General features: G+C 34.8%; 2 protein-coding genes across 3 annotated transcripts in view; both read left to right on the top strand.

Moving 5' to 3' along the window:
- Positions 1-4,532, top strand: part of LOC145240221 (zinc finger BED domain-containing protein 5-like) — a 51,600-nt gene extending 47,068 nt beyond the window's left edge. For both annotated transcript variants that reach the window (XM_080103885.1, XM_080103837.1), the window contains exon 3: positions 1,962-4,532. In XM_080103885.1, the coding sequence (XP_079960011.1) occupies positions 1,962-1,966 (5 nt within the window). In that variant the 3' untranslated portion in view covers positions 1,967-4,532. The remainder of the gene's footprint in view (positions 1-1,961) is intronic.
- Positions 4,533-4,806: 274 nt separating this feature from the next.
- LOC145239799 (protein arginine N-methyltransferase 7-like) overlaps positions 4,807-14,999 on the top strand; it is a 57,908-nt gene continuing 47,715 nt past the window's right edge. The window contains exons 1-3 of the mRNA XM_080103358.1: positions 4,807-5,020; positions 9,927-9,963; positions 14,284-14,433. Of these exons, the coding sequence (XP_079959484.1) occupies positions 4,866-5,020; positions 9,927-9,963; positions 14,284-14,433 (342 nt within the window). The 5' untranslated portion in view covers positions 4,807-4,865. The remainder of the gene's footprint in view (positions 5,021-9,926; positions 9,964-14,283; positions 14,434-14,999) is intronic.

Below are 14,999 nucleotides of genomic sequence, written 5' to 3'. Positions count from 1 at the left end.
TGTGCCTTGTTTGGGGTGAAAATTGAATTTAAAAAAAAAAAAAAAAAAAAAAAAAAAATAATGAAAAAAAGAATTGGAGAAATGCCCAAAGCGACTGCAAAATATTTTGATGCGGTTACAAGTTTACAATGTGATAGTTCTGTACCATCCTGACGAAAAGATGTTCCTTACAGATACACTATCAAGGGCATTTATACATGGAGTGAATTGCAAATATATAGATAATGACGATGTCAAGGAAACTGAATATATTCCTGTGACAAAAGGAAAGTTGCTGGAATTGCACTCAGCCACAAAGGAAGACAGAAGCATGCAGATGTTGCAGTGAGTAATTGTGAAAGGATGGCCAGAAGACAAAGTACATCTTGACCCAGAGGTGATACCATATTTTAATATGTGGAATGAAATGACTGTGCAAGATGGGTTGATTTTCAGAGGAAACCGAGTAGTGATCCCAACTACCCAGTGGGCTGTGTTGAAAGAAAGATTGCATTCTGCACACCCAGGGGTTGAAGGATGTTGCAGAAGAGCGAGAGAATGTTCGTACTGGCCAAATATGGACAATGACATCGGAGACTATATTTCAAAATGCCTCACATGTAGAAAATGAGGTAGCCAATCTGGCAGACCCCTTAATAATCCATGAGATTTCTGAGAGACCCTGGGCAAAAGTAGGAGTAGATCTCTTCAAGTTTGCAGATAGGGACTATCTCTACACAGTTGATTACATGAGCAATTTCTGGGAAATTAATGATCTTTCAACTACACAGACAAAGACAGTGATCACTAAACTTAAACACCATTTTGCACGACATGGAGTACCAGATCAGGTAGTTACTGATGATGGACTCTAGTTCAGTAGCCAGGAATTTTCAACCTTTAGAAGAAAATACACCTGCCAGTCCTTACAATAGCAAGGCAAATGGAAAACTAGAATCTGTGGTAAAGATGGCAAAGAACCTCTCCGAGAAAACGATGGATGATAAGGCTGATCCATACCTAAAGATGCTGGATCACAGGAATACGCCAGCTAAAAGTCTGTTATCACTAGCAGAGAAACTGATATCCAGCAAAACAAAAACACTTTGTAACAATCGACTATCCCCAGCTGGAATAAATGCACAGCAGGAACATTTCACAGCAATCACAGCTTTGAGATGCCCATGCATATGAAAAACGCATAAGAACATGACGTTGTGATGCGACCACTACACACATAAAAGAAAAAGAACTACGTTATGCTTCCTTGCATATGAGTACAGTAAAAAGGCTGGAACGTTCAAGAAAGCCTGTATATAAAGATTAAACCACTAAAATTTAAACAGTCTAGGATGCAGTTCAACAAGTAACCATCACCGCTGCTTATGGTTATCACATATGCTGGGCTCCGTCTATTTAGATGTAAAACAGCATCATGAAGAATGCAACAGAACAACCAGTTTTCTCTTCAATTTTTCAAGTTCAACACGTGTTGGAAAGAACCCCATCTGCGGGAGACATAAAAACTCCCGTCATGATTTTACACATAACGCAGATAAACTTAAATGCTCAGCGTGGAAATTTACCACATATAGCGAACACTCAACTCTCATTTTGAATATTCTTATTTCAAACTACTGTTCTTATGATATGAACACACACACACACACATGTACTTGCTTATATGAACTATGGACTGTTTCTCTCAAAAATAGCCACATGGACTTTAAGTTCTCATGCGGCACTCTTACTCTTATCATAAAAACATCAGTAATTTCAAGCCTTGTGCCATACTCACAAAATTCTCACCAGTAATCCTTCATTATGAGTGTTCAACACAAGAAAACACTTATGTTGGAACAATTTGAATTAATATTCTTAACATGTAAATAAATGTTGTTTAGTTCATGTTAATACTGTGATTTCGTGTTCTTTGTTGAGTGTCGTCTTTTTCTGAATTTATTTTTATTTCTTTTTTATAGGATAGAGGTTGGTAACCCCTTCTATGGATTGGCGACCTCTTTAATGGTTCCGCAAAAATACATTCCAGAAAATCAATTCTATAAATTTACTGATAACAGTTGGTGACTCCTCCGTGAATTCGAAAACACATCCTTTAAATTCATGACCTCTTGACATGCATCCTATAATTTCTTCCAAACAGAATCTATTCAAATCAGAATTACCCCAAAATTTAAACAAGATGATTAAGTGGGAGAGCAGGAAGCAAGAACAGTACTTCAATCACAAAATAAAACCACTCCAACCTTAGCACCTCCGGAGATGTGATATGGATGAAACCCCACATAAAAGATTAGAAAGAGTGGAAGAAAGCTGTTGTATGATGGAGAATGAATGAGAGGTCATACCATGTCAAAGTTAATGGAGAGCTGTATCGATGAAATAGGGTAGATTTGAAAAAAAACAACAGAAGAACCCCCCCCCCTCCATTACTACCACCAGTGTGCTGTTTCTTATTTTATTTTTCTAACACACACACACACACACACACACACACACACACACACACACATTAAAATTTATAAATTCATTTGTGTGGGAATTACAGCATTCACCCACACCAAACCTCTTGGGTCAAAAAGTAGGATGCTTGAGAAATGGCGGACATAGATGAAAGCATGTTTTTTCGTCAAAAATATGAATTTTTAACCAATCAGGGCTTGATTTAAAAAACTTATTTTTTGCAAGCCTCTGGGAGCCTCTAAAGAAATATCAAAGGCCAGGAGAAATTCTCTCATTAGAGAGGGACATCAGACACCAGCAGAAAGACAAGTCGCAAGTTGAATGCTCGCCGAGCAAATTCAGTAGCTGAAATGACAGCTTTTCTTGCACATCAAAGAACATTGCTTGACTCTCTCTTTCTCTCACTTGCGCGAGCCTTTTCTAGTCTCACACAAAAACACACGTTCACATCTCAAGCCATATTTCTTGTCATATACATATGCGCACACAAACATATGCGCGCACGTCCACACACGTACATATATTCACGTTCGCATATATACACTCACATTTGCGTGCATACACACACACGCTAACGTACACACCTGTACTCACATATGCGCACACATACGCACACATGAGCAACGTCACTTCCCCTTTCAAAGGAAATCCACACATGCGCAAAAGACCACCGGAAACAACTATAAAAGCAAGAGCAATAAGCAGCTTCTTTCTTTTCGGACAAACTTCTGAGCTGATTGGTCAAGCCACCCGCTACTATGCATGGGATAAGAGTTAACAGGCAGTACGTACACCTTATACGCTTTCTCTCTCCATGAACTGGATTGACATTCTCACTCTTTCTCTCTCTATATATACAACTTGTGCCTGAGAATACCTTCGTGTAGCTGACTGCTAACATGGCGCGCAGCTTAACTGATGTCAACCCTCTCTCTCTTTCTCTTTCTACATGCCGGACAGCCATTTCTCATTCCACTACATTTTCTTGCCATGCATGAACAAACGATGGTGACCCGAACGTGAGATGAACACACATTTCCTTTTCTTTCTATGCCACCAGTCCCGCAACAAACGATGGTGACACCCGAACGCGGACATGAACACGTGTTACACCTAGAACATTCATTTTTCAACAGAAAATAAATGCCACGTTTATTTCATCCAGCAATTGAGTTTTTGTTTCCTTCATTCCATTCGTTTCATTATTTTCTTTTGTAATGGGATTAGGATAGATATATCCTAGTCCTCTACACACTTCGCTACAACATGTAGTCGGACTCTTTCTCTCGTGCTCTCAAGTCTTCACCTTCTTCCTTTCTTCCTTCTTTCATACAGACTGCCACCTTTATGCATACTAAAAAAGTAATCTCTTTTTTTTTATTAATAGAAATAAACAAAAGTTTATTTTACATTATTTGGTCGTGTATTTCTTTTTATTTATTTGTTTTGGGGGGACCTATGCAACTCCTCAACGCTGGTCTATCAGCTATACCAATTGCACAGTGAGGTACCAGGGAATTTGGGACCAGGTACAGAAGAGACATATGACCCCTCCAGATATCTCAACAACAAAATGATGAAAGAAAAAGACCGAGCCCAACACTATCTCCATCAAAATCAAACCCAGAAGAGGTGAAGAGGACACCCTAGTAAAAAAAAATCCGGGAACACTAGTAAGAAAGTAGATTCAAGGACTATACATCATGAATTGAGTCCAAAGTGAGAAGGGCAAAGTAATCCCTGTTAGGCAAGAGGGTAGTCAAGTCCAATGAATTCTTATCTGTTGTCTTTTATTAGATTTGATTGTTTTTTTGTTTTTCTTTGTTTAATTTTTTTTTTTTTTTTGTCAGAAAAGGGAAGATATTTCGTGAGGAACTAATTAGGGTTTACTCCGTATTGAGCGGTGTCTCTGTAGTTTTGCCTGAATAAAGCAGTGATGATCTTACATGTGTTTATTATATTTTATCGATAAATATAGATAATAATGAAAAAGTGCACATTCAATAAGGACTGTGACTTGCATATATAGCACGCAAAAAATTATCCTTTTCTGGTTAAATAAAAAATATTCTTTTAAATCTATTTGTTGATGTTTGTTTTTTTCTTTCTCTTGTTAGAGAAAGGAGTTTCGACCTATGTTCTCGTCTTCATCAGGAATTCAGAGACCGGTCGATCCTCTTTCTCTCTTCAACATTTAAAAAAATAATTTGATTTAAAAAAGAAAAGAAAAATAAAAGTAAAGAACCCCGGGCAATATCAGGTAGTAAATATAATAAAATAAGAAAGAAATTCGGTTTGTTTGTTCCAGTGTTTTAAAACGCCGGAGTTACGTCCCTTGACCTCTCTTCATTTGCAGTCGCACCGCATGGTTACACGTGCTTGTATGGAGCGATTTCCACCATATGTACAAATTTATTGTGATTAGTCTTAGGAAAACATCTGCTTTTAAGAACTGCAAAATTATGAGTACGTTCGTCTCTCAGTTTAACCCTTTGTTGGGTAAGAATGAATGGATAGTACGTGACGAAAATTATGATTATCATCAAGAAATTGCGAGGTATGAATAGACTTCTTATGTTTGATGGATGTCTTTTGCTTGAAACTTTCAAGACATCGCGTTTAAAATTAAATTAAATTTCAGATTGTTTCGGAATAGAGGACTCTTCATATGTTTGTTTTTAAAAATTTGATGTGTTAAACTGCACAAGTGCCAAATAATTTATGATTTAAAATAAAAGCAAAAAACAAACAAACAAAAAACAATTTTATCACTAAATCCTTGAGGCCCCCCCCCCCAATCTTCGGTGATTATTTAGATTCATCGCGATAGCACAAAAACTTTGTACTTGCATGTTTAATTAATTAATTAATTAATAATACTAAACGACTGTACACCCAAATCTACTCAAATTTATCTAGTATTTATTTATTAAAATAAAATAAAATTTTGGTCAAAGTGCCGATGTGTACCAACTAAACGTTCACCTTTCACAAGTTTTTAGAAGTATTCGGGTCTGTTTTATACGAATATCGCATTTAAAATTGTTGCCGACAAGTAGTTTTTATATTAAGACATTTATTATTCAATGTATTCTCTAATGGTTTTCAGTGGTCGCCATTTTGTTTCTACAAGCAGACGATACAAACTGGAGTGAAACTGAGCATGCGTATTATGTTTTTAGTGCAAACATAACGAATAAAAATAAATTCTGCTGCACATTCTTTCAGTATTTAAGAAGTTTCTTAAACATTTGTTGGTTTAATGATTTTACTTTAAGGCTCATCTTCCGGTCATATAAAATTTTTTTTTTTTTTTTTTTTGTAGATTTCGTTGTGCTTTAAACAAATATGAACCGTTTCTGTCATAAATTTACCGTGTGCATGGTATTAACCCCTTAACCCTTGGACTATTTTTGGCTATTTAATAGCTTGCGTTTACACAACGCACGAGCGCATAAACAAAGGCTGTTAAATGGTCATTCATTCACGTGCGCAATCGCGTGTGCAATCGCGTACCAAACTGCCTTCTCACATAGCGTAGTAATCTTTGGCAGACAATTTAAAATTAGATGAAAAACAAGTAGTTTTCAAGATCATAAGCAATGGAATTCTGTTATCATTTCTGTACGTGCAAGCGCGCATATTTTGGACGCATTTGCGCATACAGAAATGGCCACCAATATCTGGAAAACTACTTGTTTGCAGCAAAATATGCGTGCACTTATGCATACAGAAATGGTCACCATTGATAACATAAGGAATTACACTTATCTGCATACAGATTTTTTTTTATAATTTCATTATGTCTTTAGAAAGCCAGGCTGGCCGAGTGTTTGGAAGTGTGTGTTGAGCAGAAAAAAAAACAAAAAGTGGTAGTGGGCAGGCAGGCTTGAACCTGTGACACAAAGGCGGAAAAGAAAGTGAAAGAAAAACTGAGAGTCCACCGCTAGGCCATGATGCAAATGAAAGTGTAAAGCGTTCAAATTTAGTGATGTCAATCAAGAAGGAAAAGAAGGTGAAAAATAAGTTAAGAATCATGCAGGTGCAGAAATGAAGGTCTGGCTGGAAGCCAGTTAAGCTTTCTGCTTATTTGTTTCCCCATGATGTTGGGGAAAACCAGCTCCCCCCAAAAAGGGGGAACTCTGGCAGTGTCTTAATAAATAGCAATTGTCTGATATGAAGGGTTTCCCCCACATTGATCAAAGCTGATTGCCTTCCAGACGTTCCAGTCGGGAAGGTCAGACTGACGCATTTGCTTCGATCAATTTCACTTTTATACAAAAAAGACAAACACTGGGAACCAGGGATATTTTAAAAGTCAATTAAAATAAAGATAGAGACGATGTCTGTTTTCGAATCTGAGATATTATAATCTAGAAAGGATAAGGAAACTTCTCCAAAATAGTAACCTTGTTGAGACCCCCCCCTCCACCAAAAATGCATTTTGTGGACGTACACAAACGTGGGCGTCCATTTTGCCGTTTATATATATAGACTAGCGGGGGGGGGCAGGCATTGCTCAGGTGTTTGGAGCAAAAAAAAAAAAAAAAGTGGTAGTAGGGAGGCAGGCTAGAACCTGCAACACAAAGGCGGAAAAGAAAGTGAAAGAAAAGCTGACATCTTACCACTACGCTAAGGTGCAAGAGGAAGTGAAAAGTGTTCAAATTTATCAATGTCAATCAAAAAGTTGACTTGAAGTGAATAAATTAAGAATCACGCAGGTGCAGAAATGAATGTTGGCTGAGGGCCAGTTAAGCTTTCTGCTGTATTTTGCTTCTCCACCATATTGGGGGAAAATCAGCCCCCCCCAAAAAAAGGAGAGCTCTCCAAATGAATAGCAATTGTTTGATATGAAGAGTTTCTGCCACATTGATCAAAGCTAATTGCCCCCTTCCCCCCTAAAAAGCCTTTGCTGGACATACAAAAAAAGCACAGACACAAACATACATTTTCACTTTTAAATAATAGACTAGCATGGGTGCCCAGCATTGCCTGGGTGTTTGTTGGTGTGTGTGGAGGAAAAAAAAAGTTGCAGGCTCAAACCTGAACAGCGAAGGAGGAAAAGAATGTGAAAAAAAGTGTTAGTAGGCAAGGTAGGCTTGAATCCAGAGCCTTGAGGCGAAGTCGGAAAAAAAAGTGAAAGACAACGTGAGATGTTGCCGCTACACTAAGAAGGTAGAGGAACTGAGAATCATTAAAATTAAATGATTAAAAAACGCAGGTGCATAAATGAACGTCTGTTTTTCTAAGTCAAACATTACGCCATAGAGAAATGAAATTACGCAGAGCCACGCAGTTAAGTTTTCTGCGCATTTGTTTCCCGAAGATGCTGGGGAAAACCAGCTCCCCGTAAAAAGGGGAGTGTCCAAACGAATAGCAATTGTCTGATATGATGGGGTTTCCCCACATTGATCAAAGCTCATTGCTTTCTGGACGTGACAACATGAAAGGCTGAGAACACGATTGCGCTTTCATAGTTTCATTTTTATATACGAAAAAATACGAATGTATCTCTCTCAGTGAATTAATGTGCCTCCAGGTACCAACCTGGAAATTTCTTATGCCTAGCCTTCCCAAATCGTCATTCATCTGGTACTGGCCAGGCTCATTGTTGCTTAACTTCAGTAATCTAGTGGGAACCAGTGTGTCAATGTGATTGTGCCTAATACAACTTCCTTTTAATTAAACTCAGCAATTTTCGATATTTTCTTTTGCAGATGCACATTTGACGAATGTCATAAAACCAAAATGGCGACCATTGAAAACCATTATGGAATACATTGAATAATAAAGGTCTTAATATGATAAAATCTATTTTTTGGTGATAATTTTAAATGTGATATTCATTCAAAACAAACACTTAAAAATACTTTTGAAATTTGAGTGTTTAGCTGGTACATATCAGCACTTTCACCCCAAATTTATCAGTGGAAATTGTTGGCTGCCAATATTAAGATTAAGGGACATAACTCAAAAAAAAGGGACCAATTATAGGTCTTCTTTGTTTGGATTTGAAACCAACACTGTCAATGTTTTTCTGATCTTCCGTAACAGACACCTTTCTATTATAATTAATAACACTAGACATTAATATGATTATGCAGTTTCATGAAAATACTGGAAATTTGCAGTTATTGATGGACGGTCAAATTTATATATGGTACTATATGTAATAAAATATGCTTTTACATGCATAATTGGGTACTCTGGTAATTTTTTCTCTCTAAAAACCACAGCATTAATTACTATTGCTGTACTTACACATTACAAAATTCCATAGGCCTTAGACAAGTGACTTTTAAGTAAACCAAACTAGTTCTCATTTCAAATTACAAATTCTGTTGAAAAGTCAAGCTGTTACACATGTACTGCTACATAACTTTGAATGTATCAGATGAAAAGAAAAACTGTTTCACGAAATAACTTATTGAGCATAAAATTAACAGATGAGATTAGGTAAAGACAAAACTCTCACCTATATGCTCTGTAATTAAATGGATTAAATGAGCATACAAAGGTCAATAGTCATTTGATCAAAGTATGGTGGACGGATACAGAAAAAGCAGCAAAGGACCAAGAAGATGGTTATTTGTATTATTTGGATTCTTCAGATTACTGTTCTCATCTTGAATGTCATTTTCACAACATTTTTATTTTATAACATTTTGGTCAATGTAACCTTCAACTTTTTTCAGGTGTATCTTGTCAAACTCTGGAAGGAATTTCGAACAAAACCCTTTATTTACTTCACAACAGTAACATGCTCTCATTCCGTCAGCCATGATTGGATAAAGCTCCTAAGTAATTCAAAATTGTACTTTTCAATCACCTGCACTGAGGATTGAGCATTCAAACTTCAAGAGAATATCACTTTACAATTGAATTTTTCAAGTACTCTAATCACTGTGCCACAGATCAATAAGGACAATTCTAGTATAAATTTTAGGAGCGTTAAACCTATTTTGTTTCTAGATGTAAATATCACTATTTAAATAATATATTATAATATGTTCTGTTCGAAATGCCATCTAGATTCCTGAGTTTGACAAGTTACACCTGCAGAAGATCGGATGTTACATTGGCCGAAACATTATAAAATGATACTCAAAATGAGAACAGTAGTCTGAAGAATCCGAATAATACGAATAACTAATCCTCATCTCAAAAATTCAGAAACGTAACATCAGGAAAATGTGTTTGTAAACTTCCAGATCAATCAGCTAAACAAAATTTGATGCAGTTTATATGATAGATTGAATTCTGAAGTAAAAGCAGAGAAAACGTTGATAGCATATATAAATTTTATTTCAATCCAACTATTCTTCATCAAACACATGTATTAACTTGATATAATTTACATTACCAACATTTGTATAATCCTGTAACAATTCTTTTTGGTGTAAATAAAAAAAGGAAGTCATTCATATAGGTTTATATAAACGATTTTTTTTCTTTTTCTTCAGGTCGGCTTATGCAGACATGTTGCATGATACTGAAAGGGTAAGTTTTTTTTGTTTGTTTTTATTTTCTAAATCAGTTTTCAGTCGAGATAACCTGGAAGTAACTTTTAAATGTTAAGATATTTTAAGAGTTTGTAAAATTACTTGAGGATCTTTAAGAGTTTGCTTTATAATGCGCAGATGCAGAAATGTCAATATTTTACTGTATTAAAAAATGTTGTTAGTCAAAGACTGATAGGAATGCTTTTTGTATGACCACCAGTTCCTGATAGCTTTGTGGTAGAGATGGCAGTCAAATTTCTAATCTAGATCACAGACTGCGCTAGGAATAAATGAACTTCTATGGACATATATCTTGTATGCACTTTGACCGGTGGGTATGATCATTTTACCAAGATACTTGAAGTAATTGATCATTTTAAAGTCTTCTCCATTTAAAATGATGCTGACTATACTTACTGACCTGTATCTAGGATGATCTGAATATTGGAATGCAATTCCCTAAAAGTATATCTTATGCATGATCAAGGATGAGATGATAAGAATAATGTTGGAACCCAATGGAGACACCATTTTCATTAATTGTTCTTCAGTCTTTTGATGATTACCATAACTTCTGCAACAGATGCTAGAAGTGGGGGGGGTAATAGTATCGCAGATATATTCAAGTTTACTGGGGATCTAGGATGCCATGATCGAAGGAGTCGTAGTTGAGGAGCACTTTGATGTTTTTTCAAATATTTTGATTACTTTTAAGAAATTTTATTTATTACTGTTATAGAATAAAAGAAGACTCTTCAATCTTCATTTTATCAGATACCCAAAACACAGCTGTTTGTAATTACTTTTATCTAAACGTATCTTGTTCATCTTTGGATACTTCTCATAATCTATGCGTCTCTAGTGATCTTGCCTGAGAGTTAAACATCAGGCAACTGCAATGAAAGTTGGTGAAATTCTTCTTATACTAACTAATCATTATTAATTTTACATATTCTTGCAGGAGAATTAGTTTTATTCTGTCATATCAAGCCAGGCAGGGTGACAGAATGGTTAAGAGAGAAAAATGGAAAGAGACAAATGCATAACCTTGTTAATCTTGATATTTGTCTGGATATCTTAAAAAATGTCTTGTTCCAGATTTTCCATTCAGATTCCTAGGACATCACATTCTTAAATCACCTATCTGATGTCACTGCTGCTAAATTTGTTTCCCCAATGCAGAGTCAATTTGCATGAAGAGTCACCTGACACTATTGTCTTCTATCTACAACACATCCTGTTTGACTTAGGGTGTGTTGATTTTTCTCTATTAATATAGTTTCAACTAAATTAAGAGTAGCTAATATCCAGTATTGCATATCATAAACAGCTTATCCAAGTAAATCATCTGTACACGCCTTTTATTTGGGGGGGGGGGTAGAAGGTGCTATGAAAATTGAATGTAAAATGTTCCTTTTACTTGATTTTTCTACCAGTCTTTAGCCCAAATAATTTTATTTCTAAACACTTCTTTTTAAATTTCAAGTAGGAAAATATAATTTTTGTTGACTTATCAAACTGATCACCACTCAAAAGCTTAAATAGTAACACATGTTGCTCACTGAAATAATATATACAGATCATACATATGAACTTCTGTTTTACTCTGCGTTGTGAACAATAATATTTTTCATATTATTTGGATTCTCCAGACTACTTATCTTGAGTTTTATTTTCACATTTTGGTCAATGTAACGTCCATATATAGCAATAGCATAGTAATTTGACGGCATCCCTCTGTCTAATGAGACAATGGTGTTCTGCACCTGGTCTGGTGCACTGCAGCATCTGCTGTGTCTATAAAATCGAAGCTAGAGTTGCCTCTTTAGATGCAGGCCTGGGTGAGTGATAAGATCTAGGTTTGCCCAGTTAACATGGTCCCTCTCTCAGCATTGCAGACAGAGTCCGACGGAAAGGCAAGCCAATACAGTCAGAGCCATCGCAGCTGCAGTAGTTACCAGAAAGGTGTTGCTGTGATTGACCATCCGCCTAACAGGACTTCAAACTAGATTTTTTTTGTCAGGATTTACTCCCTTAGCCTTTGCTTTAAGGCAGTGGAGCTCATAAATAAATAAATGAAGATTTGAAAATATTTTAAATTTTGACAAAAATAATGGGAATCCTCATTGTAGTTATAATAGTATCAAAATGAAAGTGAAATCCTTAAATGATTCTTCTTAAAAAATAATAATAGCAATAGATATATTTACATCCAGATATAAAATAGGTTTAAAGCTCTTAAAATTCATACTAGAATTGGCACTGGTTAGAGTACTTGGCAAAATTCAATTGTAAAAGTGACCTAAACATTGAAGGTGCAATCCTCAGTGTAGGCGACCGAAAATAAACTTGTGTCATGGCTAATGGAATGAGAGAATGCTACCCCCATGAATTAAATAAAGGGTTCCATTTGAAATTCAGTTCAAATTCCTGAGTTCGATAGAAAGATTCCCAAATTTAACAAGATACACCTGAAGAAGGTTGGCGGTTACATCGACTGAAACGTGAAAATGATACTCAAGATGAGAACAGTAGTCCGAAGAATCCAATATGGATAACCATCTAAAAAAATGCTGATAAATAATATTTTTATTATGAACATTATTTATTTTTATACATTGATTTCAACTGTACTTTTGGTAGTGATGTGGAAACCTCAAGAGTAACATTATATTAAGTAAGTAATATGAAGGGGTAGTAGAAATTTTGTTCTACTTGTTGTTGTCTGGTAGCAAATAAATTGTCATTATCAACATCATTTCTCTTCATAAGTACATTTGAAAAGTACTTTTGGCAGTTTTGTGAACCCTCTTTATTAACATTGCCTTATTATAAGTGATAACTTATTACAAGTGATGCAGGGATAACAAACTTTTATTCTACTTGGGATTGTCAGGGAACAGTGACGTTGTCTTTATTAACATTACAACATTATATTTGATAATTGAATTAGTGTAACAGAATTTTTTGTTCTACTTGGCATTGTTTAGGATCAATGAATTTAAATTACGATATAACATTTTATCTTTTTGGACTATTTTCATTTTCAACATAATTTCTCTTCATATTATTGTAACAATGGGTGCAAGGATCCCAGAAACAAGAATGTCTTTGTGTTTTGTGCTACTCATTGTTGTCCACCTTTCTAGTATTCAAGGAAACACAGTGGAAAAAATTATTTAGATTTTTAAGATTTTAATAAAATAAAATTTTCTTAACATTTGCACTATTAGAGCATGAGTAAAAATATTTAATTCCTTTCATTAGAAAATAAATATTTTGCATACATTTTAGTATAGAACATTAGCAATACACATGCAAAATTTGAAATTTCTTAAAATATCTCAATCACATACATAGAAAGAGCTTGATGATCTAAGAAAGAATCTTTTTAAATTTTTTAAATTTGACCCACAATAAAGAAGTTATGATTATTTTTTGTGCCTCATATGGATGCATATTTTTCCCTTATTATAACCGTTTTGTCATATTTTTACATTACTTTTTAAAAATGTTATGATTTTGTTAAAACACAAAATTAAGCAATTAAATTTGCCATACAAGTGTAATTTTGGGCAACGGATCAGAATATGTCATTGAAAATTAGAAATTAATGGGGTCCAAGTATTCTGCAATAAATGCACTTAAATATGCTGCAATACGTTAAAAATACCATTTATCCATTAAAAAAAAAAGGAGTTAGAGAATTCAAAGTTGAATTGTAATACATTTTATGTACAAGAAACTAAAATCTAATATTAGGACTGTTTAAAAATGAATGTATTACAATATTTCTTTGGTATTATTGTAGATTAATACCTTCTGCTAACTCACCACCTTCACCAATTCCCTAAAATATGAGATTTTACCTTTTTAGACATGTTATGTGTGAAGACCCTGAAAAACTTGGCAGAAAAAAAAAATATTTTAGAATTTAATGTAAAATAATCCCCAATGTCAGAGTCATTATAGTATTTTGAGACAGTTAATCCTTTTTTTTTTCTATGAGATAAATCCTTTTAGATTTTCTTTGTGTGTAGGAGGGGATCTGTTTTTTATTTGTATTTTTTTATATATGATTATGTGTGATTTTTAAGTCTTTGTTATAGCAGAGGCAGGGATGTAATGTAAACCAACATCTTGTTAATCTTTCTTAAGCATGGTTCCAATTACTTGCCTTGTTTGGGGTGAAAGTGAGTAAAAAAAAATTATCACTTTCACAAACATTAAAAAAAAATGAGATTGTTCGATCATGAAAGACGTTAAATAAGAATTTCCACAATAAAATTAATGTGTTTATATATTTTTTCTTTTATAGAATCAAAAATATTATGCAGCACTGAAAAAAGCAATAAAAAAGAAACGAGATAATAATCAACCAGTAAATGTGTTAGATATTGGTACAGGAACTGGACTTCTTTCTATGATGGCAGCCACCATTGGAGCAGACTCAGTTACAGCCTGTGAGGTAAGTATGCTGTAAATATACGCTGATGGGAGCCACATGGTGTAAGCATAATATAATGAATGAAATTTAACTTCTTGACATCACAATGTCTTCTATTACCAATGATCCTGCTATTTCCATGTGTGGTGATTATCAATTGCATCCTCCTATTCACTGCTTTCAATGTTCCTACTGTTTGATACAAGTGTAAGAAAGATAATACGACTTGTCTATTCGGTTCCTGTCAGAAGAGTTACTCCCCTTGATATAAAGACAGTTTTTTTTCAATGTTATAAAAAGAATGCTTTATTTTTTAGGTAAATTCATTTACAAACGAACAAATATATCTTTAACTTGTACCGGTCTTGTTACACGGACTCTCTCTCTCTATTCTTCTCCAACAACAAGTCTATTAAACCCTCTTCTTTCTTGAGCACCCCAAAAGAACCTAGTTAAATAGCGTTTGTTGGTGTTTCAGCTCTGTTGTAAATGACTGTAACCATATTCCTGATCATAGCTTTCTTAGACAATTCTTTTGTTGATTGTGCTTTTTTTTTTTTTATCCTACTGGTGTTATAGACACAGTG

The sequence above is a fragment of the Euprymna scolopes genome, chromosome 1, assembly GCF_053919585.1.
Source record: "Euprymna scolopes isolate OS-2025 chromosome 1, ASM5391958v1, whole genome shotgun sequence".
NCBI classification, from domain to species: Eukaryota; Metazoa; Mollusca; class Cephalopoda; order Sepiida; family Sepiolidae; genus Euprymna; species Euprymna scolopes.
The sequence above is the reverse complement of the archived record's forward strand: the minus strand, read 5'-3'. Positions and strand labels throughout refer to the sequence as shown.